The sequence below is a fragment of the Aythya marila genome, assembly GCF_965140915.1.
Source record: "Aythya marila genome assembly, chromosome: Z".
In the NCBI taxonomy this organism is placed as follows: domain Eukaryota; kingdom Metazoa; phylum Chordata; class Aves; order Anseriformes; family Anatidae; genus Aythya; species Aythya marila.
In genome coordinates this window covers 48,950,653-48,976,058 of record NC_139080.1, presented here as the reverse complement: position 1 = coordinate 48,976,058, position 25,406 = coordinate 48,950,653, and the positions used below count along the sequence as shown (strand labels likewise).

Below are 25,406 nucleotides of genomic sequence, written 5' to 3'. Positions count from 1 at the left end.
GCACTACTTGAAAAGGAAGATCAATAATAACATTTGAGAAATTACAGTCAATTAAAAATAACACTTTATATTGGGAAATTTTATGTGATACTAAAAAAGATGCTACCAGCATTGACTATAAATAGAAATATAAATGGATCGTATTGCCAAGAGGCTATAAAGATTAATATTAGACAGTTTTGAACTTTTTTAGCATTTAAGAAAAGATAGACCTATGTTAAACAGTTCACCCTACTGTATCTACAAAGGCAACTAAGTGGATGTGAAATGACAACTCACTGCATAGGAAAGGAAAAGATTGTTAGAAGATGCACTAAAAAAAAAAGGAAAAAAATATAACAGCGTAATGCAGGGAATGCACAATATTCCCTATTTGTTTTGGAATCCTGATCAACATAAAAAGATTACTTTGTACTTGAGGCATCTAAATTTGATGAGCAGTCTGTTTTATCTGTTTGAACAGAGTGGTGTGAGTGGTCAGGATAACCTAATCTGGATGTCAGGAAGCATGAAAACAAGGAAGACTGTTAAAATGTAATCCCAACAATAACAGTAGGTACTATGGTAATGTGAATAAGATACTATCATTTCCTGAAATTAAGAGATGGGTGAAATACAGTCAGAACTCCCCTTGGTATTCTCTTCACACAGAAGCTTAGAAATATTTTATTAAATATTAATAACAACATGAAAGACCTTTGGTCTTATTTTCATTTTAATTAGCCAGGATGTATATGCCATTCACTTTGAAGCCAAATGCTACTCCTTTGTATTAACCTGCAGGGGGTACTAGAAAATTGAACCAAGTAGCATTTAGATATTTCTCCTCCTCCAATGGGATAATTAACATGTACTCCTTTACAAACTCTCTTAGTCTTACCTGATCCCCGTATAGAGGTTTCATATTGACTTCTAGAATTTGAATGGTATGGTGTAAAATTGCTGCCTCAGCCCATTTCTTATAAACTGTCAGAACTCAGGAAAATTATTAACCTTCAACTTAAAACTGCTGAACCTACAATGGAAGCTTAATCTCATAACGAAATCAGATTGGAGGAGACAAAATGGACACTAATTTCAGGAGGGAAACAGAGTTATATACAGTATACTGAGCCTATTTTGTTTTGGGGTGAAAGGTAAAGGCAAATGAAAAGCCTAATAACTTAATGATAGCTGGTATGGCTAAAAAGAATGGGAAGTTTTCTGACTAATAAATCTGAGTCTGGAATTAGAAAGAAATGAAAAATTAAAGAAATCAATTATATAAAGTCTGTGGGTTTCCAGATGCTTGGCTGACTGCTTCCCCAACCTGCCTGCCTTTTGCGTAGGTTACCCACTCCCTATGAAAAACCTAAGAATCACCTCAAATGGGACCTTGGAGCTTCTGACCTAGTGGCCAGAGATACAGGGGCCTCTGCTAGGAGAACTTGATAAACTGCCAAGCTCCAAGGCCACCGTTTTCCCTCTGCTGCTGGTCTTGGACTTCCTCTTTGTCTGGAGCTTGGTGTACAGTGGCCAACTGGGCAGCCTAGTGCTTCTCAAGTCTTAGCCCTAGCATATTTTGCTTGGTGAATCTACCACAAAGCTATAAGCTTTTGAGTCCTGCAGTGTATGGGGTTGGACATTCATCATGGCTAAGCTTCTGAGGCTGAAAAGTCTAGTGGATGTAATCGAGCTATGCATGTTAAATGACAGGAAACAGAGCTGCTTTCAGAGGAAACCCACCTATGTTCCACTGAATGAAAACAAGGGTGTTTATACCAAACACTTCACTTACTGATGAATTCACATTTTCCAATGATTATAAGAAAAACTGTAACCAGTTTGACTGTCGCTATAATGTCCCATGACTGAAATTGTCTGCTCTGTATGTAAGCGTTATGAAACATGATAAATTACATCACCACTTTTTTTTTTCTTTTATGGATATCCTCCTCCATATGATAGATGGTTCTTTAATAAGCTGCTATTTAATATTTTGGTATATTTTGTTTCCCATTGTGTAGAATAAACACAATTCCCCATTTACTGTACATCCTTCAAGCTTATTTTGGGAACATGACTGTTCATTTTACCTTTTTGTGTGCAGGTAAGTTAAGATGATAATGCTTAATCTTGCAGGAATGTTACAAAACAAAACAAAGCATCACTAGTAACTATGAAAGGACACCCATGTTGTGGAGATGTTAAGTTTATTTGTCCAAAACTCCTGTGAAGTGAAAGACTAAATAGTCGTGTTCCATCAACAAGGTAAAAATCCAACTAACAACAGCTTCCTTCACCTCCTGATCATGGTTTATCTTTAGATAAAATGTTAAATAGTTAACAAAAATGTTATTCTCTATATTTTGATAAATAATATTTTTAAGTTTATAAACAAAATCTGATTGTTAGATGAAACAAGACACTGAGATATTTTTCCTGTGTAGTTTGTAAATCATAACGTGAAATTAGGTTTGTAAATACTGGGAACTTTGTATCTGCTGTAACACAACGTGCTAGGTTCCATCCTTCTGCTGTTAGAAGAGCCAATTTAGCCTGTTACATTGTGATTGCCAGACTTAGACTAGTAATGACTACAGAAGTTACAAAACACTTTCTGATATATCTCAGTTTCCTTGTTCTCAGGTATTCGTGTAATGTGTTAGAGCTAAATGAAAATTTAAAACCTATTTCTTTTTGCTAGAACAGTTGGTTTGAATTTGAAAATGTTACTCTTTGATCAAAAGAAATATTGGTCTTTGTGCATGGGGAGCTCTGAGTAAAATAATTAGCTATTACTAAGGGAGAGGAAACAAGTAGAAGGAATGCTTTTGTTAGCATATTCAATCTTTTACTTTCTTGGATGTCAATAAATAAATAAAAACAGCAAAAAAAAACACATTCTGTTATTTTAATATCACAAGTGGACACTTTCTGTGTTTAGCAGCATTATTATTCAAGAGTTTTGCGGCACAGAAGATGAAAAATACTAGATTTATGTTTTGTTTCTACTAAATAATTTACTTTAGTGTACTTTTATCCATCACATTATTTAAGTCAAATGTATTAAAATCATTTTTTTTTTCCTATTCTTAGATAGATCTTTTTTGTACAGAGGAAGGGTTAAGAGGAAGAGCAAAGCATGTGTTGTATTGCAAATGGGTTGAGCACTTCCAGAGAGCAAATTTTCTTCATCTTGAACCTAATGAAATATTTAAAGTTGTATTCTTAAGTGTCTAGAGTAGCTGAATGGGAGTTGGGGGTTGAAGTTGAAAAGAGAAAGACTACTGTTCATAACAATCAAATCTCCGCTGCAAAGCTAGCATCAGCACTAGGCGTCATTAAATCAAATGGTTAGCCATCAAGCAGTATGGAAATCAAAAGGGACATAAGCCTTGAGCTAAATCCATTAGTTCTGCAGACCTTTGGTGATTTTGATAAGAGGGAGGACTGATTACCATTGAAGTAAGCTTGGTCCAGACATGAGTTATAAAAAGCAAGTTATGAAATAGAGTTTTATGGGTGTCATTCTTTAAATAGATTGGTAATATCCACAATTACAAAGCATTAAACTAAATGTCTTGTGGAGGGGGGAATCACTCCTCAGTAAACTGCAATTTAAGTAACAAGTTGGAATACACTTCAATAATAATCGAGGAGGAAACAACACAACTGCTCACACAGTTCTATGTAATGAAAATTCATGCACCTATGGGTGCCATTATAAAGGGTGGGGTGAAAAAAATAATAAGTGAACATTTTAAAAAGATATAAAAGTATAAATAAAACAATTGATTATGCTATAAAGTGATCTCTTCTAGAGGTTTAGTAACTGAATTTAGAATACTCATAAAAAACAGTCATGCATCATTTACACTGTAATATATGAAAGACAATCTTCAGTATTTAAGTATATTGTGTGGTTCTCATCATTGAACTTCAGTGATGGTTTTCTCAGCAAACACTACTAATCCAACTGCTGAACCCTCACAAAGTATGGGGTAAAGGATGAATGAAATATAACTACAGTTCTCTGAAATTAAAACACAGCTTACTAATTGACTCTGAAAATATGGCCCCATTTTCAGGTGTCACGTGGTTGAAAACCTTCAAGTGAGTAGAGGCTCTATATCATGCCAAGATAATAATACAAAATAAAGACAAAATCAATTCTATTTATGATCAACATTACATTTGAAGCAAAGGAAAAATGTATCACTCATATAGATATGAATAGTGCAAGTCAGTTTTTAGTTGAATAGTTTACTTATTTTGAGATCCATCATCAGTGAGTAATAATACAGAGTTCAATTATTTTCATTTCATATTCAGTTATGACTATATTATGTTAGAAGGCAAAATAGCTTCCAAATTAATAGTTAATTCACTGTATGTCTGGTGTTTTTCAGCAATTTTCAGAAGATTCAATGAATGAAATGGTAATTGTGTAGTCTGCCTTAAAAGAACAGCTGCACAAGTTAGTTCACCACAAAGAAAGTTGGATAAAATGATTTATGAAGTGCTGTTTCCTTAGTTATTTCACAGCCTCTCTGGCACTGGAGACTTATCTAAGCCAACTATTACAAATCTCTGAATTTCAGAAATACTAGATTCCTGTCCCTCCTTCTCTACCTCTGTTCTTCATCAGGTATGTTCAGGTTATGACCAAGAGGAGCAAGAGTGACTTTTTCTCCCTCGATTCTCAGACACAGAGGAAAAAAAGAAGTTGTAGGAAAAAAATGTCTCAAAGATACTAATCCTTTGCAGCTTTATATTAATGTTTTTTATAGTTTAATGTAATTTGAGATCTAAGGAACCAGTGTTAATTGGTGACTGAGTTAATCTAAGTTTTCTCATGACTTACGCTGTGGAAGTTTTTTGAAAATAGGAACAGAGGATGCGATGTATTTGGCATAGATATGAATGTTTTTTAGCAAAAAAACACCCCATAGAATTCAGTCTTTCAAAGGCTTAGTTTGATGTCATTTTTTAACATTTTGCATCTGAGTGTCAAGAAATGGGAATGACTATACTGAAATTTAAATTATCTGAACTAAAAGAGGATCAAAGAAGATAGTTTAATTTTGACCTTTTAGCTTAATATACTAATACAATTAATACCTGCCAGAAGGATAGCCAATAGTTAGCTCTTCATATATGGAGTGTAATTCTCCTTTTAGCTTTGGACTATGCAATCCTCATAATAAACTTCTGGGGGTTGTTTTTTTTTTTCCAGGTGTTTCTAGAAAAGAGCCAACCTAGGGAAACAAGCTAGGGGAAGCCCTCATTTGCCTCTTGTCTCAGAAATGTAGTGATGATCTTTCCACAAAAAGAAGAAATTCAGGAGCTTTGCAAAGGGTCACTGCAAACTCCACTTCCAATTATAATCCTATGTTCCAGCTCCTTGCAACTTAGTTGCAATATACTCAGTTGCTCAGGGTTTTTACCCTAAAAGAGTTCTTTCCCCCCATACCGTCTTCCATTACGTGTGCCTTGAGCATCAGCCTCTCTGTATTTTAGACTAGCAAAACGTTTATTAAAAAATTTAGACTAGCAAAATGTTTATTCTCTGGGGAGAAAGTGGTTGTTTCTTTTCCCATCCAGCATACCTGTGTGAAAACACCATTGCTTTCATAATGAGGAGGAAGAGGAGGAAATGATAAAAAACAATACTGTGAGGAATAATGGCAGTGTTTAGTCTAATACGCAGGGTGAGGTTGTCTGTGGGATTTGAACCTACCAGCTTGAGATCACAGGTGAGCATCTAGACCTCTGTCGTGTTTGAACCAGTAAGGAGTTGATCTGTATACCAAAGGGGCTATAAATTACTGGCACAAAACAATTAAAAATGCTGCTGCTCAAGGATATTCCAAAGGTACAGCGAAAGTAGCATATAAGATTGGCATCAAAGTCATGCGTTTGTTTTCATTGATTTCCTTTATTTTTTGTCAGTGCAAACAACAGGGAATTTTGTTTTCCATGAAGTCTCGCTGTTATGAAATAGTATGTAGCTTGAGTACAAGCAGCAGACTAGTGAAGAAAGGTAAATTTTTTCTTAGTAAGACATTTTTAGGTGTAGGCAGGGCTATTAAAATAATTGAAGGTTCAGCTGAGTGGCTGAACTAAATTATCAATCAAAAATCAAGTCATATAAGCAAAGTGTTTTGTTTCAGGTTAAATGCAATATTTTGTTTCACCAGAAATGATATTTTAGGCTCTTAAAAAAAGCAAACAAACAAAGTGAACAAGGAGACAGATGCATGAACAAGAAACTCAGACAAGAGAGACTGAGAGAACAATACAGATTTGTCTCAAATCATATTTAGGTTTTATAAGATCAAGAGTGTAAGGGCCATGCTAACAAGTAGCAAGCTTATCCAGCTTTTGGTATTTGATCAGATGTCTCTGCAGAACACTTACTTTGCTGTGTGGCCTTAAGTTACATGGGAAGATGTAGCCCTGCTTGGTTAGAGTTAACAATGGAGATCTGAAAAAGGCTTTCAATTTCTGAGCTCCATTTCAGTGGTCCACTTAAAAGAATAAATGCTTCAGTGAAGGCTGGCTGGGAAAGGAGGCTCTCAGGGTTTCACCAGTTCTAAGGGTGAAATACATCTCAGGATTAGAAAGAAAGGGCAGATAGAGATGATTTTTAAAAATACTGCTTTTTCTGAGCAAGAAAGAGACTGAGCAAATAAGATGATGTGGATTTATGCTTGTTCATCAAATTCTAAACCTTGCAGGCAAATTGAATCTACAAGGGCTTTCATTCAGCATATTCTCTTTTTCAAAGAATCCATGATTCTCTCTGGATTTCAAGGGCAAATTGTCCATTATTAAAGGAATTCTATTTTTGAGTTAGTTCCTTGTTGTTGTGCCTTGTTTTCTCTAAAGGGCTTACACAGAAAGAGAACTTCTGAAATCTCTTTTTAAGTGTCCAGGCTCCAATAAAATGTTACAAAATTGCTAGGGATTTGGGAGAGCTCTATCATCGAGGGTGGATTGTTGCTAAAGAAGGGTCAAAGGATCTCCATGTAAAAGTGCCTTTGAGATATCCATAACTAGGAGCAGCAACCAGGCTGCAGCTGCACCTAGAAGCAGAAAGCATTCAGCACCAAGGTCTGCTCGCAGCAGAAAGATCCCACCTGATGTAAACAGCTAGTGAGATGTAGGCGAGTGGTATTACCCACCTTGTTTATCTTCAGTGTTTGAAGTAAACTATTCTTAATGACTTACGCTAATTAAAGATACATTTTTTTAACGAGTGTTCTCAGCTGCTGTCCTAGGTCACTGTGCTGATACAAATTTATTTCTTCATTACATCCTGCATATGTAGCCCCAAATGTCTCTTTTCCTGTAATTTGCAAGTGGGATGTAAGGAAAGTAAAACTCATATCTAATTTCTTTGATCCTCAAAACTGTAAAGGTCCATGAATTCCATCTCATCTGTGTGTGATTAGGTGGCAGAAAAATCTAATTAGCACTAGCTTCTCCATATATAGGGGAAGAATTACTGTTGCATACAGCCCTCTTGCATTGCATCCTGTGTGCGGTGAATTCTTTTCTGTATTACTTGTGTCACAGCAGCAGGTGAGAAGAATATGAAAGAGCCTTTCTTAATGTAATCCTTCTCATTAGTGTTTTAACAGTCAGATGGCTACAGTCTGGGAATAATCACTTATTTCAGCTCACTCTTTGTTAAATTCCTGTCAGTTATTGGCTTTTTTTTCCTTTTTTTTTTTTTTAATTACAACTTGACTAGAAGGTGTTGGAAGAGTTACATATATCTATTGAGGAAAAACATCAGAATAATCCCAAACAATGAAATGTTAAAATATCCAGTTTACAGTGCTTACACTTACTGGGGTGGATCCACTGGTTGCATTGTAACTGTCATTTAATGTTATTGTATATCTTTACAGAAAATTATTTCCAAATTAAAGTGAAATTTTTTCATGAATTTGGATTGCAGGATTTTTAAAAACTCATTCATAAAATGTTAACAATGTGAATTAAACAAAATAGTATTTATGAGTAAGGAGAAGGACTTTTAAATGTAATACCAGTTGTCTATCCTTTTAATGTATTGTTCCTCAAAACAGTATGCTAATCCTGTCTACACTCTCTCAGTTCATCCTGAACAGCAACAGATGGGGCCAAGTGTCAGTCAAAAATAGTAAGGAGATGTGATTTCCTGATAGAGACATGAACAAACAAGCAATTTGAATTTTCTCCCTGTTGATTTCATTTATGTTGCATTTTTAACCTTCAGCCTTTGAAAACCTGGTCTTCTATATCGTCTTGAGGATATCTGCTGTTCTCAGTATATAAGTAGAGTCTGAATTGTATTTGTATAGGTAATAACTCATTTCTCTGAAGAGCCAGTAAAGGGTGTTCTTGGCTTCGGAAAAGCATCATCTATCCCAGCCTGTGTCAGAGGATTCTAACCTCATATGTTCAGATCTCTCAAATGGCATTTTTTTCAGGTGTCAGCTCACTGACTAGTGTTTTTCGTGTTTTGATGGCCAGTTTGACACAAGTTACAGTATTTTGGAGACACTGAGCATGAAAACATGAAGCTGAAATCTGAAATCACTAAGAATGTTTAGTGAAAAAAAATTATCTTTTATTGTCTCAAGCTAGGCACATAAATATCCAAGTGCTCAGAAGTAGCAAAGGGAGAATATCCTATAGCATATTCTGAATGCATTCTTATATTTTATGATGGATTTATTTTAATTTTTAATTCCTAATGGAAGTTGTAATTATTCTTAGAGATAGAATCATAGAATGGTTTGAATTGGAAGGGACCTTACAGATCATCTAGTTTAAACCCCAGCGGACACCTCCCACTAGACCAGGTTCCACAAACCCCCACTCAACCTGGCCTTGAACACTTCATGAGTTTTACATGGTTCTCCTCTCTTAAGCTTGCCAACATCCCTCTGGATGGACAAGAGTATAGAGTGTATCAGCTGCACTGTTCATCTTGGTGTCCTCTGCAAACTTGCTGAGAGTGTGCTCAATCCCACCCACTGTCTCTGTCACCAACAAAGATATTGAACAGTTCTGATCCCAGTACAGACCCCTGATAGACATCACTGGTCTCTACCTGGACCCTGAGCCATTGAAACCAACTCTCTGGATGCAACCATCCAGACAATTCCATATCCGCTGAGTAGTCTATCCATCAAATTCATGCCTCACCAGTTTAGAGATAAGGATGTTGTATGGGACTGTATCAGGGACTGTGTATAAATCTGAGTAGATGACATCAGTTTCTCTTCCCTTGTTCACCACTGCTGTCAGTCTGTCACTTGGGATTAGACAGCTGAACTAGGAGTTGCTGTGTCTTGGCTTTGGAATTTTCCCTGGACTCCCGTTCTAAGTTGGCACTGATTATTTTTTCCTTAGGACTGCTCAAGCCAGCAATTTTGAGAGATGAATAATAATCTCAGAGATAAATTGTGAATAAAATAAGAATTAGGAATAAATAAGCCATTATTTCGGAATTGTTGAAAGCAGATATAATATTAGTCAGGATGGGAGAAGATGTAGGGTTAGGAATAGGAGTTGGGTGTAGGGAGTTAGTAGTGCAGTGTATTACTTTGCTATGTGGAAGGATAAGATGGTAGATTTCTATGTGGAGACCACTGAAGTAAGGAAAACATTCAAGTAACTCACCCGTAAGCAGTGGAGATTTCAGTTGTAATAGTCTGGTTTTGCTTTACTTACTGTTTTTTTTTTTTTTTTTTTTTTTTTTGTGGCTACTAAATGCTAAAGCAAGGAAGTGTCCTAAATTGGGACTGTGATCTCATTCTAAGTGCAAATAAGAATAGAATACCACTGTGGTAACCCATTTTTCTGTAATTTGCTTGTCTTAAGTACTTATGATAGATTTTCTTATGTCATTTTTTTTTATGTCATGATTTTTATGAGTCAAATTTTAGCTGCTACAATCAATCCAAAACCGTAAGAGCATGGACTACAAAATTATTTATTTCAAATGCAACTTTAAAAAAAGTTTTTGCCTAATATTACTCATAAAGTCCACATGATTTGTTAAGTATGATCCTATGGAACAGCACTGCTCTAAACCTCCTACCTGTTGTTACAGCTGAGTAATGACTTCATAAACATGTGGGTGTAATTTTGAAACTGGAAAATGCCTTCTCCTGGGCCATTAATTTCTATCTGCAGCAAGATGAGTTATGTTATAATGTGTACATACTTTTTAATTTTGCGTAACTTCACTTTCTGTCATTTTATCCCAAAGGACAGTAAGAACAAGTTTCTATCTGGAGTAAAAGAAGGGTGCGTGGCCTTACTGAATGTGTGCTCATTTCTATTGCATTTGTTTACGTTAAAGTAGTATTTAATAACTAGACTAATGGCCTTATGCACTTCTCTTTTCTTCCTTAAATAATTCATGTGAAAGCGATAAAGTGGATTGTCAATGTGTGCATTGCTAGAGCCATGAGTCCAGGGAGTCCGTGTGGAATAATACAGACCTGTGCTTGCCAAGCGGTGTTTGGTCTGACAGTGGAGTGCTAAAGGTCTGGATGCGTAGCAGAATGTCCAACAGTTGTGAGGGAAGTGTGCAGTAAATAACTAGATACAGAATATCTTCTGAAGTGGAGTTCATTTTCTAAAAATAACGTTCGAGACTCATTCTTTGATCCATTCATTTCACATATGCAACTGTCTGCTGGGATACCAATTTTTAATCTTTCTCCATCTACAAGAGGATTACTTACTTTGAAAATAAATCATGTTTTCTAAATTACCCAACGATTTCATCTTACCATACAAAAGCTGTGATCATTAAACTGCTAGTGAATTCTGAGAGTATATTTATACTTTCTCTCATGAATTGTAAGTGTTACATCTTCAAGCCAAGTACTATGTTCTACTGACTCAAGCTGCCACCTTCAAGTCACCCACGCATGCAGTTTTGATGTATTCTAGGCATTTTTCAGATAGGTTTTTAAATAAACCAAACTACAGATGTAAATGAATAAAATAGACTGTGAAAATTAAGAACTGATTTGCAAGTTTGGTCGGCAGCTTTGGAGCTGATGTTTGCAGCTGCCATGCTGCTGTAGGTAGCGGGTCATCGTTCACCTCCAGTCTCATGTGCAGTTGTGACTTAGATCACTGCTGAGCTTTCTTTGGCTTGACTGGCAAAATAAACTCCCACTGGCCCTTGTGGCAGCCTCCTGCTAAATGTGTTCTGGATACAGCTTCTGTCCTCAGGCATCACAGACCCCAACACAACTCCCATGTCAATCTCAGGCAACTGTCTTGGGCACGCTTCATTCAGGTCTCTACTCTTTTTCCAAACAACTACTTACATGGCCAGACAGGAGAGAGGCCTTTTGACTTTTTGTCAATTCGGTGCTTTTTTGTTGTCACAGAGATAACATTTTGTTTCTTTTTATCTCCATGTGGTTTTCACTCTGTCCTACATCTTTGTTCATGTCCTTCCTGGTCTAAGCTGTTTTCAGTTGTTAGTTACTCAGTTTGTGCCAGTTGCAGGCTCTTCATGTTTTCTTTTATGGAAGGATTTGGGATGTCTGATCCCATAAGGATTTATTCCTGGATTTAAGTGAGCTGAAACTCTTGTGTCTTTGCAGGATCAAGGCCTGATCTGGTAAATAATCTGTTGGAAAATTGGTGTTAAAGATTGTTTTGATAGCTTTCAGAATGTTTGTATTTTGAAAGTTTCTTTATTTAGCAAAGGATGTCAGGTACTTTAAGACATTTGTAACACATACTTTTTACATACAAGATACATGACTGAAAAGTATTACATTAAAATAGTCTTTTTAGCCGTGTTTATGAGCTCTATACTTATTGTCAAGGATTGGGTGTTATTAACAGCAGGCTTCTACATTCCCATATTCCATTCTTTCATATCTTTCAATGGAAAGGAAAAAGTCTATTCTCTATCCTCACAGCTTTCTGTGAAAGAACCACAACAATGCCTACAAGACATTTTTGGCTGAATTGGGTAATTAGAAGTTTTGTGGCTGATGGACTCTGATTTCACCATTTATTGTTAATAAAACACTAGAAATGTACAGTAGTTAAGAAGAGAAAGCTAGATACTGGTCCAGTTAAATCAATCCAATGCAAACCAAATGAAGTTTGTGGTGAAAAGAATAGGATAGAAAGAATCATTTTACTTAACTTAATAAACAAGAATATTACTAAATTAAAGTTTGGATTTTTTTTTTTTTTTGTCAGAACAGGATTTTGTCCAATACATTTTGACAGAGCCTTGAGCTATGAGAAACTACTGATTGTAGATCTTCTCTGCCAGAATGATGAATCTATTTCCAGTAAGCTAGTTGCTTCATCTTGTTGGATATACGCTTGGGAATTTATCACGTAATTCCCTTAATCCAAACCAGTTGAGTACATATTTTGTAATTGATGAATTACTGTCAGTAAATAAATAGTCATACAAAATCAACTGGTTGTTAAGAAAAAATAAGGCATGCAAAAAATACATTTAACAATATTCATACCTTGTAGTCTTGTAGTCTTGTACTCAATGTGTCTGTTCACACAGACTGGAGTGTCATCTAAAACTGGTGTTTACAGTTATTACAACATTGAATATATACTACCTTAGATAAGAATGCATTTACACTGCAACTGTATGTCAAATAAGTTTTTTTAACACACTGTGTAATGCCAGATCACTGGTCCTTGAAATAAGATGTTCTTAAGTTTGTGAAAAAGAAACAACTATTCTTCCATCAAATACTGCTCTACATTTAGATGAAATGCCCTGGTTAAGTAATGTCTTTGAAGACTGGGTGTTACTTCCTTTAGCTATGATTGTAGTTGGCAGGCATTATATGTTCTTTGTGTGTTACCAAAACACAACATTCATCTGCAGTATACTCTGTATTTTCTTCATAAATGAATGTAACTTATGTGTATTTTGGTGTGTTGTTTGTAATTGATTAATTGTCTTACTGCTTTTGTGTATGCATATATCTTATTGCTACTACTGAATATATATGATTGATGCATTGAACTGTTGGCTTGTATTCTGTGAATATTAATCAAAGTACGTGCTCCTCTGCTTAATGTCTTTGCTGTGTGGGAAGCAGCCAAACAACATAGACTATAGTCTGTTGTTCTTTTTTTTTTTTTCCTTTTTTCTTTTTGCTCTTTAATCATTATTGTGTAAGACACTGGCAAGAACACTTTTTTTTTTTTTTTTTTCATCTATAAACAGTGTTTCATGTTTAAACATATCCATTGCTTGGTCAAAGTTATGAAATATTATTGCACAATTAAATTTTGTTTTCAACATTTCCTGGTAGAAGCAGTAATAGAAGAGATGAAGCAGTAAAGAAAGGAGAGATATTTAAGCAGAAAAAAATATGAGGCATAGCGAACAGAAAAGGAACAGAAGATATGGAATAAGTAGATTCAGTTTCTTATGGTTTCAAGTCTTATGATTTGGACACATAGTTTTCTTTAATCAAAAGCCAAACTTGATACATTTCTGGATTTTATTACTATGGTGCAAGGGATAATTTATGAAAAAACTGTTCTTAAAGAGTCAGAGTAGACATCTGCAGTGTTCTGATGTACACGTAAATGTGTATGAGGATAGACATTGATTAGGGTATGACAGCTTCGTTGGGTGAGAAGTGAAAAGACATGTTCAGTATGAAAAAAATGCCAGTAAATGTTTCTGTGTGGAAGCGGTGGTACAGCTTGGTATCATAAGCAGCAAGTTTCTTGAAAATACATCTCATGTTTTTATGGCATGTAGATGGGATTTAAATGTTTATAGCTAGAGTTTAAGTCATTCTCAGTGAATCTCACCAGTTAGGCAGCCAAGACTAATAGGGTTTGTAGTATTTTAAAAAGGGGGTTGTTTGGGTGTTTTTTCTTTTCTTTTCCTTGTTCTTTTCCCTTTCCCTTTTCTTTTTCCCTTTTTCCTTTTCCTTTTTCCTTTTCCTTTTTCCTGTCATAAAAATATTCTGTGATGGGAGCTTTCTTTAAATTCTGATTCCTCAGTTCTTCTGGTGGGTGCTGTTTGTAAAATTTTCCTGCTAGCACTATCACCTGCTTAGCTGAACTAGCAGAACTTCCAAACATGAGTTTATTTTTCTGTTGCCTGTCCTCCTTGTCCGCGATGATGGTCTTAAGTACAGTCATACCAGAATGGTAGGTCTGTAGAAAGTTCACAGTGTTTGTATTTGCTAATGTTTAAAACTATTTTGAGTGTAAGCATTTTTATTTTTATTCATTCAATTTCAGCCTGGAAAAAGTAGCTCGTTTTTTTGTTTTATATCATGATTTTGTAATATTCTAGAAGACATAAGGCAGAAATCCCCCAAACCTCCTTTATTTTCTTACAATGTGTTCAAAGGGAGGTCTGTTTTTATGGAAAGGAATACAGTAGTATTGAAGTTTGTGATTCATTAAGAAATAATAATATCTGAAAGCTGAATCGTGGAATCACAGTAAGGTTTTGTTTATGTCCAGTAAGATCATGGTTCAGAAACATATTTAAAGTATTTTCAGGAAGCATCACTAAGAGAATTGAATGGTTTCAAAACAGTACTGGCTTAGTCTACAATTACCTAGTGGAAATTAATGTTTTATATCAGTTGAACATGCATTTGTCCAGTGTTGTACCAGCTCTTCTTGAACATCTGTAAATATTTCTCTTGCATGTATACATACATTTGTAATTTAATATATTAACATGCTGTTGCAGAAATAGCTCTATTTCAAAAGAAATTTTTACTTTCAGACTGCCTGTCTCAATGGAATATTTGTTTCAGATTCATGTCAAAACAGTACCTTGTATAGTTTCAAAATACCTTTTCCTGGATGAAGGCCATTTCTATTCTTTTTAGTTCATACAAATATCTGCTTCTGTGATTTCAATCTATGTCTTCAGTTTTGATAATGGTTATACTCACGTTATCATTGTTTATCAGTTTTAGAAAGCTAATTCTTCATATAACCAAATAATCTATCTTCACATGTCTGGTTAATGTAGTAACTACTTTTTGACCTCAAAATCTACCAAAATTTTTTTATCACAGTAAGAGAAGCTAAGTAATGTTAGGTGCCTTTTTCCACTGGCCCGCATCCATCATTGCTCTTTTCTAATTTTTGTGATCAGGCTTTGGATTTCAACAGTAAGACAAAAGTAAGGAGAGACAAGGCCATGATTTCATAGAATCATAGAATCATAGAATATCCTGAGTTGGAAGGGACCCTTAAGGATCATCAAGTCCAGCTCTTGACACTGCACAGGTCTACCCAAAAGTTCAGACCATGTGACTAAGTGCACAGTCCAATCTCTTCTTAAATTCAGACAGGCTCAGTGCAGTGACCACTTCCCTGGGGAGCCTGTTCCAGTGTGCAACCACCCTCTCTGTGAAGAACCCCCTCCTGACGTCCAGCCTAAATTTCCCCTGCCTCAGCTTAACCCCGTTCCCGCGGGTCCTGTCACTGGTGTTAATGGAGAAAAGGTCTCCTGCCTCTTGACACCCCCTTACGAGGAAGTTGTAGACTGTGATGAGGTCTCCCCTCAGCCTCCTCTTTTCCAGGCTGAACAGGCCCAGTGACCTCAGCCGTTCTTCGTACGTCTTCCCCTCCAGGCCTTTCACCATTTTCGTAGCCCTCCTCTGGACACTCTCCAACAGTTTCATGTCCTTTTTATACTGTGGTGCCCAGAACTGCACACAGTACTCGACGTGAGGCCGCACCAGCGCAGAGTAGAGCGGCACAATCACCTCCCTTGACCTACTAGCGATGCCGTGCTTGATGCACCCCAGGACACGATTGGCCCTCCTGGCTGCCAGGGCACACTGCTGGCTCATATTCAACTTGCTGTCTACCACGACCCCCAGATCCCTCTCTTCTAGGCTGCTCTCCAGCATCTCATCGCCCAGTCTGTACGTGCAGCCAGGGTTTCCCCGTCCCAGGTGCAGGACCCGGCACTTGCTCTTATTGAACTTCATGCGGTTGGTGATCGCCCAGCTCTCCAACCTATCCAGATCCTTCTGCAAGGCCTTTCCACCCTCATTCGAGTCCACAACTCCTCCAAGTTTGGTGTCATCAGCAAACTTGCTCAAAATACCTTCTATTCCTACATCCAGATCGTTTATAAAAATATTGAAAAGTACCGGCCCTAAAATGGAGCCTTGAGGGACCCCACTGGTGACCGCCCGCCAGCCTGACGCAGCCCCATTTACCATAACCCTTTGGGCCCTGCCCGTTAGCCAATTGCTCACCCATCGTATGATGTTTTTATTTAGCTGTATGGTGGACATTTTGTCCAGTAGGACAAATTTTTTAAAGACCTTGTCTTTAGTTCATGTTAGATAGGAATTTTTACTGTCTCTAATACATGGAAAGTTTAGCATTGGCTACAGCCTTGTTCTGTCTCTTGGAGTATATATTTTTCCTGAGTGTAGTTCTTCAAAAATGTTTTCAAGATGGTAATATAATGTAAATATACAGATTGTTAAAAAGAAGCAAAATGCTTGGGCATGGTCACTTACTGACTTTTTTCAGTATTTGGCTGCTTTTGAGTAAGGTAACCTGCTTGCAGTCAAACAGAATTTCTATTACTGTTAGCTCTTTTCAGCTATTTTCATGTCTTTCTAAGAAACAGAACAATTGATTTCCTTTTAGATTTAGTTTCAAAACTGAAAAAGGCACTTTGGACTGTCTAATGTAATTTCTATATTTTCATATAAATGTTTATGGAATTGAAAATATTTGAACTGAATAAGGCATCTACACTTGTGGGATAAAGGGATGTGAAACTAATACTTGCATTTTCTCTTTTTCCAAATTTTAGGGGGGACACAGAGATTACCCCGCACTATTGGAGTATCTTTGGCTAAAGAACTAATCTTCTCTGCACGCATTGTAGATGGTGAGGAAGCAAAATCAATAGGATTGATTAGCCATGTGGTAGAACAGAACGAAGCAGGGGATGCCGCATACAGAAGAGCACTAGCTCTGGCAAGAGAATTTTTACCTCAGGTATAACTAATTATTTTGCTATTTAACTTAATAGTTGTTACCAAATATTAAGCCTGAAAGAGACTCAGCTGTGTTCTGGTTATAATTGCCACGAAGTTATGTGTTTACAAGCCATGGTAGGTATGTGGAGAGCAATGGAAATTTTTCTCATGGATCAAGTGGTGTTATTTGGTAAATATTTCCCAGTAAAGCAAATAAGCTTTGTCAATCCATGTATCATAGTGCTGTGGTCTGTGTTTCCGTTGTATATTTTGGTTTTCACATGTTAAACACTAAAAAATGGTGTAAGGGTTGTTTTTTTTGTTGTTGTTTGTTTTTTTTTATTATTTTTTTTAGTAAATTTTTTGTCTCAGTAGGTTATTCTGTTGCTGTTGAACACTTCGGAAGAGATACAAAAAAGTCCTTATGAAAGTGAATGTATTTCAGCATAGCTCTTGTTTTTGAAAAAATAAAACTAAATCTAATATCAGTATTAAAGCAAAACCCATTTACTACTGGAAAGTGATCTGCTTGATTTCTGTCCTTTGTGTATAAGTTTGATGAATGAATCATGCTCTTGTGTCATTTATTCTACATGACATTTTATCTCCGTCGTTTACTAAAAGACTTGAAATGGGATTTACTGAATTTTTGTGCTTTAGAACCTAAAAAAATTAGTGAGAAATTTAATTATGACCCTTACAGGAGTCTTTGTGTTAGCTGATTGCTACCTGTTCTGTTACGGGCATAGAGTGCAGGCTGTTTGTTCAGAGAAGAAATGTGAGTTTGGAGATCATCAAACTTGTTTTTTAACTAAAGTACCCCAGGTAGCAGATTCATAGGTAGTAGTATTAAACAAAATGAGTAAACCACTGTATCAGATCACAAGTTTAACAGCAAAATCTTTGCATTCAAAATAGAAAATGGATTAAATATGATGTGTAAAATGATTGTTTTGAAAACCCTCATAGAAAGACAAACTTGAAAAATATGCTAAAGTTTTTAGCATACAGTGGTTCTGGAAGGCTGATTTATAGTTACAGCTTTGCACTGGAACCAGTTCAAAAGCATATGGTGAGCCCTGAGGTCCTGTCAACTCATGCAAGGGCAGTGCCATGTCACCACTGAGAGACTGCATTTGACTTTTCCCAAAGCAGTAGGCCACTTCTTCAAAGCAATCTCTTACCATTCAGAAGCTGATGCCAATGATAGGCATAAGACTGAGATGATTCCCAAACATGCCTCCTTGTGAAGGACCAAGGTGGAACTCCTGTTTGCTACTGAACTCAGCTGCTCATGGAAGAGTGTCATTACCTGACTACTGCAAGCTTTGCAGAAGCACATTTTAGGTTTGAAGCTGTATGGGTCCATTTGAATTGGTTTAATCTTTTTATGTTTCTTCATTGTGTGATAATAAGGGCATAATTAGATTGATCTATAAAGTCCTATAATGATGCCCTGTTATGGTGGTCATTCTGAGCCTTGTTTTGAAAGGAATTGAGCAATCTTGACAAAAGTGGATATGCTCAGCACCTTAGAAACAGAAATGCAGAACACTGCTTTCAGTTCTCTTTACTGAAAATTATATGATTCTTTCATTTTTTCTCAATGTTGAAAATATCATTTTGTTAGAATATAGCTACTGTAAATATATAACCTGACCTGTTTTGTATCTATTTAATACAAGTCCAAAGTCTAAAGGGTCCCAGTATAAGAACATTGATGTGCTGACTCTTTATTGCATAATCTTTTAGAATTTAGTGATATGTAAATAAGCTTTGTCTTTCATTTCAGGGACCAGTAGCAATGAGAGTTGCAAAGCTGGCCATCAATCAGGGAATGGAGGTAAGGATCTGTACTTCTCATAAAAATAAGTCAGGCTGGCAACAGGTTTACCATGGTGATTTTTTTTTCTTTTTAGAACTGTGTTTAGTTTCTCAGTGTTTGATACTCTTTAAAAGTCTATTTGGTCAAAACCTTTTTGAAGATTAAATGCATTTTTTTAATGTCTGTGTTTTTTGAGTTCATACTGTTGAGACTAGGAATGATGTTGATTTCCATAACAAGGTGTAGGAATCCTACATCTGCCTAGGTGTAATGCACTCAGCTATTTACTGATAGGAGAAAATAAACATACACTGCTATGAACAACTTATATTGCAAGTGCTGGAAAGAAAAACATCACCAAAGTCATACTCTGTGAAGTCTATCAAGGCTTTCGGTATTTAGTAATTAATAAAGGCCAAAAGGCATGCTATTTTTTTTAAATAGTTTAATAAAGGCTAGTGTTAAAATTATATCTGGAGTCCAATTTCATATTTGGTTCTGATTACTATTTCCTGATTTCATGGCTTCCCGTGGTAATCTACCCTGTTGCTTATCTTCTCTTAACAATCTACTTGTGGTGCATAGCCACAACCTTTTCCCTAGCCTTTTGGAGAGCGGGTAATTCTGTTGCAGCTGACACTAGAAAGGCAGAGAGATACTGGTGAGAAAATGATTTCAGTCACTTCAGGAGAACAGTCATTTCAGCTGTTGTTGTAGTTTAGCCCAGCAGGCAGCTAAGCACCACACTCACTCACTCCCTTCCAGTGGGATGGGGGAGAGAATCGGAAAAATGGTAAAACTCATGGGTTGGGATAAAGACAGTTTAATAGGACAGAAAAGGAAAATACTACTACTATTGCTACTACTATATACACAGAACAAGTGATGCACAATGCAATTGCTCTGACCAGTAATTTTATTGTATCATAAGCCAGTGTTGCACAGTACAGCAAAATGATAACCTCAAACCAGCCCCCAGAGGTGACAAACAGCACAACAGGGAGCACAGACCGCAAGTAAGGTGTTACACAGCACAACTCTGAGAACAAGCACAGCAGCCCCAAGAGAAAAATAATCAACATTGTGGATGCCTCTGGCCAGCTGGGGTCTGTCCCCTCCCAGCTCCTGGTGTACCCCCAGCCTCCTAGCTGGCAGGGCAGTGTGAGGAGCTGAAAACTTCTTGGCTCAGTGTAATCACTGCTCTGCAGCAAGCAAAACATCAGTGTGTTACCAGCATCATTCTCATTGTAAATCAAAATCACAGCATCATAGCAGCTGCTATAAGGAAAAGCAACTCTATCCCAGCTAAAGCCAGGACAGCTTTTCAGACCAACTCACAAAACTAGATGACAGTGCAGAATTGCCACGGGCCTAATTTACTTTTTAAAATCCATTTAAAATTGAATCCATGTTTACTTTTTAGTATATTATTTTCTTACAGAATTTTTTGAATATATTTATTTCAGAACAAATTTTAAATAATCATGCAGTAAATCTTTTCCCTTGCAGTAGTTGAAATGATTACAAATGTACAGTGAAGAACATACATTGTTTTGACAGTGTATTACATACTAATTGTATCACCAAATACAGAAACTGTTACAGAAACACTAATCTCTCTCACCACATGGCAGCCAGGTATTTCTTTGTTAATGTACCATAGAAGAACATTAAAGTAAACTGTTTTAGTATTTGGCACATAGAAAAACAGCTAGCTGTCAGGAAATAATGTATGTGAAATGTGCAAAAATAGGCTTTTTAAAATGTTGAATTCTTTTTCTCAGGTCGACTTAGTAACAGGCTTAGCAATTGAAGAAGCTTGTTACGCTCAGGTATGTAACCATGATTAAATAAAAAAAATGTAGAAGAGAGGCTTTGCTGGAGCATGTTGTGAGGCACATGCAGAAATACAAGTAGAAATTGCTTTATGGTTCCTTCTACAAATATTTTGTCATTGGATCTAGGCCTTCCTTCTACGTACTCTGTTTCTATAAGGAATTTAAGGAATGAGGTGTAGGACACTACATGAAGCACTGCCAGCCCTATACCTCATCAGTCATACACTGCTATGTATGCACCTAGTCCAAGAACTGCTTTGCTATTGTTTTCTTTTGGTTTAGCATAAAATAACATATAGGACACTTCACAAGCACATACAACTTAACAGTATTTGTGCTAACCAGGTAACAAACAGAAAATCAAAAACAGAATAATAACAACAAACACATCAAAACCCCAAAACAAACCCTAGAGAGATTCATTCTCACTCTCATCTGTTCAGAGAAAAGATACTCCTTCTTCTCCTAAGCTTTTTCTCTGCCTCCTTTTGTGCCTATGAAATGACTGGTACTTTCACATATCTGACTATATGTTGCACTTTTTATTTTTCTGTTATGTTTTATTTTATATTAAAGAAAGGGGATATGTACAAAAATATTTTTGTTGGTATTGTTTTTTGTATCAATAATGAAATGTTACATATTACCCTTTGCAGACTATTCCAACCAAGGATAGAATTGAAGGTCTTCTTGCATTTAAAGAGAAAAGACCTCCTCGCTACAAGGGAGAATAAAAGAAGCTGATGCCTTTAAACTACAAGGGGTATATGTACAGATATGAGGACCATCAAGGTGCACTTTGCATCTGAGCCTAGAATATCACAACCACCAAAGTAAAAGCAAATCATACTGATGTTACTACATTTTCAGTGTGTCCGTACTTGTACTGGGCCCAGATAGAAATGTGTGTCCATTCATGCTCATTACAGTTTCTGAAGGCCGATCTGTGTACTGGCAAGGTCACAATTTCATGCAGCATTTTTAAAATTTCATATGTATGAAATTTACCATTCCACAATTAAAAAGCTCTATAAATTCTTTATATAGTCAAAATCTATATGTGATGTTAAGTATAAATTTGCTGTATCATTTTATCAAAATAAAAGTGACTTCTGAACACCAAAAAAAAAAAAAGAAATTGCACCAAATATGCATTTAAATGATTCTGTATACCAGTAAAAATGCATTTGAGAATTCTACCTGCATATGTACATTATAAATAAAGTTAAGGGAGATGAAAAGGATTGTTGTTTGGTAAATATTAAGCTTTATTTGTCTGACTTACACTATTCCAAGTAAAATGAAAGTAACTTTGAGAGTAGTACATAATGGTGTCCTTTTGATGAAGTCATTCTTATTATTTCATTCATTTAATTGTATTAAATGAAGACATCTTAGAGGCCAGCCTTTAATAATGCATTCTTGTGTGTTACACTTGGCTTTGTCTTGCATTCTTCCAAAATGCCATCTGATCAGTACTGTCCGCTGTTATGGAATTTTATTTCACTTGCCCTGGTTATTTTAAATTTGTGATGATTGTATTAAAATATTTTGTGCAGGGATGTGTCTGATATGCTGTTAAAGAAACTAGAATTCTCTTCATCCCTAGAATGTCCTTTTTGCAGGGTCTAAGTAATGTATATTTATATGCAATAGGGATGATAACGAAATGTTCTTTATTCTGTGGTGGCCTCAGGGTTCTTTTCATATTTTGAAAGAGAAATCCGGTAGGTTATAAGGTGAGAATGCTGTTGTGATTCATATTGTATATTTAATGTAGTTGTGGCATATACAACAAATGCTTGAAAACAACCTCTTAGAAATTATTTTTGTTAACTTGACTGGAAAATAAACATGCCTTAGCAGTCAGAGGCTATCTTTTACATTAAAACAAATTTCTTCGTATTTGGTTACCACTGGCTTATGAAACTTGTGCATGCTCTGCTGTTTCTGCAACATTAACTATGGTCAGTGTCCATATGTATGATGATAAAGCAGCTATTGAACATGAAATGACAGGAACTCATTTAAATTCATATTTAGACATATCATTACATGTAAATTGATTATAACTGGTAGAGCACACACTTTGTTGACTGGTAAACTTGCTGAGTCGATCATTTCATGCATGATAATTTGCAAATAAAGTACCGGTGCTTGTTTTGATAGTCATATAAAGCCTAGAGGGTCATTTTCTCCTGTTTTTGAAATGCTAACATGTCATTTTCATTTTTACTGAGTAGGAAATAATTATGTTAATGGGATAAAAAATATTAAGTCTATGCTGACTGGTTTGTGTTTCATAACTTTGATATACAGTCTGCTTATTAAGCTGCCTCTGTTTTTCTAACAAGCCCTGATTCAGTAGCTTCTGTCAATGCCTATTTTAAAAAAGTCTAATAACTTGAAATACTGTGGCACAAGACTGTGTAGTTTTGTGCCTTTAACTAGTAGTTTTGATCTCAGAAAATAATTTTGCTGTCACAGTGGTCTCTCCATTCCTTTTCTCAGGAGGAGATATTGTCAGATTGTAGCAATTTGAGTCCCTTCTTTGAAGTCAAGAGTTTGAATGTTATTTCAAAGTGAGTATCAATAGCACAATTTTTAAAGGTACTATCTAGTGATATTGGAATAGTTCTAAAGGAACAATATTTTAGCAATAGATGTGTTAAACACTTACTGTCTCTTTTATTAAGTAACCAGCATTAAGATGACTTCATTGCTCATAATTAATAGCAATATTAGAATTCTGCTTCCAGGAGAGAGTGATTTGTAACAGAAATGTTCTTATATAGCCTGACTTTTTCTTATGAAAGTTTTGATCTAGCAAATCCTCCTTCAAGTGCTTAGGATCAGCTCTTTCAATTCCTGGTAAAGCCATGATTTTCTGCACAGTACCTCATGGGTAGATGAGCCCCAGGGCCCTGCTGGTTTCCTGAAAGGTTATTTCATGGTCTATAGGCATAAGCAGCTTTTTCTCCTGCTTCTGCTGAGCTCCAGTGGGTAGTGAGATCTTCTGCACTTTAATACTGAGATGAATATTGAAAAGTGATAGTTCAGATAGGTCAGTTACCTTGAGCCTCCTGGCAGTGTCAGTGCAAGTGCAACTTAATAAATAACCCAGAAATCCTTCCAGAAATTAATATGCCAATTTATATGACCCATGTCATTTTAGCCTTCAGGCTTTAATCTAGGAAAGCACTTATTGTTCGTTGGGTTTTTATTTTGTTTGTTTGTTTTTGTTTTCCCCTGTGTTAATATTGAAGTAACTCTGCATTCTCTCCAGTTTAATAAATTTCTGGATAAAGTTTTCAGAATTGTCTGAATTACTTCAGTTACTTCAGTGTCTTTGAGTATCTCACCTGCTGAAAAGAAATTCCATGTTTTATTTATTCTGAGATTGTGTAATAATGCACTTAAGAGCACTTGGAGGATGTCGTTCTGTGGAACATTTCTATGAGATTGCGGAGCCATTTGTGCCAAATAGTTGTTGAAAATCTGTCAGTCTATTCAGAATTACTCATAGTCTTACTTCAGGGTTCATATCTGTGCTTTTTTAGAACTGCTTTTAACCAGCTGCATTCAAAATAGTAAACACCAGGATGTATCATTTGCAGCTGTTTCATATTTTTTTTTGGTCATTGTTTTATGATGCATTTAATCATAATCAGATTTGTTGAATGTAAAAAAAATTAACCAGTCTCTTCAACAAAAGAGAAGGCAGAATATCCTGCTAGCTTGAATCTGGCTTTGGGAAATTTAGGGTGTAATGTAAGGTGTAGTATTAGTGCCGCTTCACAGTAACAAAACCAATAGAAGCACAGTGAAAAAAGTAATTGAAACATCTTAATTTATCTCCAACTTATTTTTTGTATCATTGCTTTTGTAGGTAAGCAAATCCCTGAAAACATGTCTACTGAGGTTAGAGAGATGATTCACAATACAAATATAAATAAATTGAATATGACTGGTATTTTTTTTGGTGTAAATTGGACAAGATGTGCTTCCATCTCTCAATTGTGGGATTTTACACATATTACATCTAGTGGCACTACTGAAAATTCATGGGGCTTCATTGGCTAATGAAGATTGTACGGTTAATGTACTTACTGTGTGATAATGACAATGTGGTTATTTTAAGATGTTCTTTTTCTGCACAATTCTAGAAAGACAACTATCTCCAAAAATGAGAAAAAAAAAAAAAAAAAAAAAAAAAAGAATAATTGCAAACAGATAAGCCAACAGAAGACATACCTACAGCTAATGGTAATTAAATTTCTTTAATTCCTTTTATGTGCTTTGAGGGCTTATAAATACTAGTTTTTCTGTCTATGCCCTTTTTTCTGTTGGCTTTCATTTTGTCTCAGTCTGGAACTCAAGTAACAGGGGTCAGGGTTATAATAACTTGTATGTTGTTTTTGTACAACATTTTTTTTTCACCTTAAGAACACTGATGTTTTGTAACTGAAGTTAAAATAGTTTTAGAAGTTATAACAAAAGGGTTTTTTTGAGAGAATTAGTTACATATAATCATTTTATCACCAAAGATTTGCTGAGATACCTTTTTATTATAGATTCTAATCATGTTCAGTTTCAGCCTTGGAATGAAATTTAGTATAACTTCACTTAGTTCGGCAGAATGCACTGTGTTTATACAATGTATTTATTATGCGTTATAATATGTATGTGTATATATTGGCATGTCGTATGCATGCATATATATGTGTATGTGTGCAC

At 35.8% G+C, this 25,406-nt stretch overlaps 1 protein-coding gene across 1 annotated transcript in view; it reads left to right on the top strand.

Moving 5' to 3' along the window:
• AUH (AU RNA binding methylglutaconyl-CoA hydratase) overlaps window positions 1-24,892 on the top strand; it is a 118,181-nt gene extending 93,289 nt beyond the window's left edge. The window contains exons 7-10 of the mRNA XM_082783805.1: window positions 16,838-17,025; window positions 18,799-18,849; window positions 20,616-20,663; window positions 21,326-24,892. Coding sequence (XP_082639931.1) covers window positions 16,838-17,025; window positions 18,799-18,849; window positions 20,616-20,663; window positions 21,326-21,403 — 365 coding nt within the window. The 3' untranslated portion in view covers window positions 21,404-24,892. The remainder of the gene's footprint in view (window positions 1-16,837; window positions 17,026-18,798; window positions 18,850-20,615; window positions 20,664-21,325) is intronic.
• Window positions 24,893-25,406: the final 514 nt, after the last annotated feature.